At 56.5% G+C, this 2,765-nt stretch overlaps 1 protein-coding gene across 1 annotated transcript; it reads right to left on the reverse strand.

The window, feature by feature from the left end:
* Nucleotides 1–1,258: 1,258 nt before the first annotated feature.
* On the reverse strand, nt 1,259–2,321 carry LOC127021324 (C-C motif chemokine 5-like). Its single transcript, XM_050904312.1, has 3 exons — nt 2,255–2,321; nt 1,748–1,859; nt 1,259–1,364 (listed from the first exon to the last, which is right to left on the reverse strand). The coding sequence occupies exons 1-3, from the start codon at nt 2,319–2,321 to the stop codon at nt 1,259–1,261; spliced, it is 285 nt and encodes a 94-aa protein (XP_050760269.1).
* Between the last annotated feature and the right edge of the window lie 444 nt (nt 2,322–2,765).

The following is a 2,765-nucleotide window of genomic DNA, read 5'->3' on the forward strand; positions in this document are numbered from 1 at the left end:
GGGTCATCCCTCAGCTCTGGATGGGTTTTGCCTCTGCCATGAAAGCATCCCTGGAGGTCCTGCAGCCGAAATCCCATTCCCCAGGAGCTGGGAGCACCAGCAGTGGGGCTGGCAGGGTGGCTGTTGCTCAGGGAATGGCTGGGCATCATCCGGCTGGTGGCGAGTGATGGCTTTTGCATCACTTGGTGGGGTTTTTTTTGGTGGTTTTCTTTTTTTGGTTGGTTGGTTTTCTTTTTTTTCCCCTTATTAAACTGTCTCGGGGAAGGAAGGAGGAAGTGGGGGGACGTTCGGAGTTATAGCATTTGTCTTCCCAAGTCACCGTTACGCGTGATGGAACCCCGCTCTGCTGGCAATGGCTCAACCCCTGCCTGCCGGTGGGAAGGAGTGAATGAATCCCTTATTTCGCTTTGCCTGTGCACGCAGCTTTTGCTTTACCTATTAAACTCTCTTTATTTCAATCCACAAGTCTTCTCACTTTTGCCCTTCCCATTCTCCTCCCCATCCCAAAAGCCTGGCAGGGATCTCTGGTGAGCTCCCCATGGCCCCTGGCATGGAGGGGATTTCCACGGCTGTATGTGGGTGAATCCCTTGTCTGCTTCAGCGTCCCCGGTCTGTTCTACCTGCCCAGGGAGCTCTGCAGTGAAATCCTTCCTCTGCAGCACAACTCAGATGATACACTAAAGTCCTGGGGAAGATGTGGCAGCTGGGTTGTGCTCATGCATGGCATGCATGGGGCAACGCAAGGGACAAGCTGAAAGCTCTAAGCCCAAAACCGATGGCAGTTTTGCACCTAAAAGCCCTCAGAGGTGTCTTCAGCCCCTTTTGGGTCCCCTTGAAGCGAGTACTCAAATGCCCAGAGCATCCATGCAGCACCCTCCCGTCCCCCTCCCTGCCTGCCCCAGTGAGACCCATGAGGTTTCGGGAAGAGCCCCCATCCGACCCCAGCCCCTTGGCCGGCTCTATGCCTCGACCAGCCGGCAGCAGCACACTTGCTGGGGCTGGGAGAAGAAAGGACACCACTCTCCAATACCACACGAAGTGAACCTTTATTTTGTGGCCGCGATCAGCAGGCAGGTGCTGGCAGGGCCGGCAGCACCCCAGGAGCTCCTGCCCAGCTCGTCAGTGTGGCGCAGGGCTCTGGGGATTCAGTGTCATCGCTCAGCATCGGGGACCTCCGCAGGCCTTTCCAGGAGGATGACTATAAACCTTCCTTCCCACCAGGATGTTGGGTAGCCTGAACCAGGGCAACTGCTCTACATCACGGCGCATGAAGTGCTTTCCTTTTTTGAAGGCTCTTAACTGCTTTCTCCACCCAAGTCATCTCTGGGTTTGCGCAGAGCTTGTTCCCATTCCTGGTCTCAAACCTGCCGAGATGAAAGGTGAAGCTTGGTGAGAAACGACAGCTATAATCCCACTCGTGTCCATGCCATCCTCCCTTCCCTGCTCTTTCTCCTTTGCCTTTGGCTCTGCATGCTGCCCCTGGGTACTTGGTGTCCTAAAAGCAGCTCATCCTGCAGCCCGATGCCTCTAGAGCCTGTGCAGAGCCTTCAGGAGCTGCGATGGACTTGTGTCCTTAACTCTGCCCTGTTGAAGTGGCCAGTCACGTCCTCCCCTCTTCATGCTGGAAGACAGCCACTCGTGGAGGCCATGCAGGCCTGGCCCAGTCCTGTCCCCAGACGGGATGGATGAGCTGAACCCGTGGTGGCCCAGGAGACAGCACAGAGAGGGGGAAATTAATGGGACTTACACGATTGCTGAGAAAAAACACTCCTTGGGAGTTGTGTAGAAATCCTTCAGGTTAGCCAGCCGGACAGGGGACTTCATGTAACTGAAGCAGCACTCGGACAGTGAGTAAAGGGCTGGAGAAGACAAAGAGAGACGGTGAACGCTGGCTTTGGAAAGCAGTCTTTAAGACCTTCCCCCATGACAAGGCTGATGCACACAACATCCCCAAGTTCTGCTGCCGCTGCCACGAGGTGCCCCGGGTGCCCTCCTTCATTCCCGGGGTGGGAGGATGCTCCAGGTTATCGCCCAGCACCAACAGCTCTGCAGCCGGCTTTGCCGAAGCCACCCGGCCCCAGGAGCCATCTCCATCCTTGCCTGCACGCCGGGACGTGCCGCCCTGCCCCGACCAGGGCATTGCTCCTCCTGCCAGCAGCATCGTCCCCGCTCCACACTGGGGTTTCTTGCCTGACCTCCCCAACGGGATGACCCCGAGCCTCGACCTGCAGCGGTGGCCCGTGAGGTGCCTTACCTGCATCACAGCGCGGGGAGAGGGTGAGTAGCATCACGAGCAGCAGGACTGTCCTTGCAGCGAGCATGGTGGCTGCATGAGGGCTCTTCCTCACAGGGTGCTGCTCTGCCTCTTCAGAGGAGCTCAACTGTGAGCTCAGGCAAGGAGGTGCTGCAATTTATCCTCTCCACCCCCCCCCATTAGCCATTTTCCAAAGAATTTCAACCAAATTCAAGCAAAAGCCCTGTATGTTTTCTTTGGCCAAGGGGATTTCCACGTCACGTGGGATCTTCAGGGTTACCGACCGAGATGATACCTAGAAAGACTGAACAGACTTCGGCAACTTCTGCATTCATCGAGATGGGTCTGTGGGAAAGCCGCAGGGTCCATGAGGGAAGTTAAATCCTCCTCCGCGGAGACGTAAATGCGAGGCCTTCCAAACCTACGGAGAGGGGGTTTGCGGCGATAGGAAAGGCAAAGCCCAGCTTTCGGTGCAAAGTCACTTTTCAGCCCCAGAGCCAACATAGACGTG

The sequence above is a fragment of the Gymnogyps californianus genome, chromosome 12 (genome assembly GCF_018139145.2).
Source record: "Gymnogyps californianus isolate 813 chromosome 12, ASM1813914v2, whole genome shotgun sequence".
NCBI classification, from domain to species: Eukaryota; Metazoa; Chordata; class Aves; order Accipitriformes; family Cathartidae; genus Gymnogyps; species Gymnogyps californianus.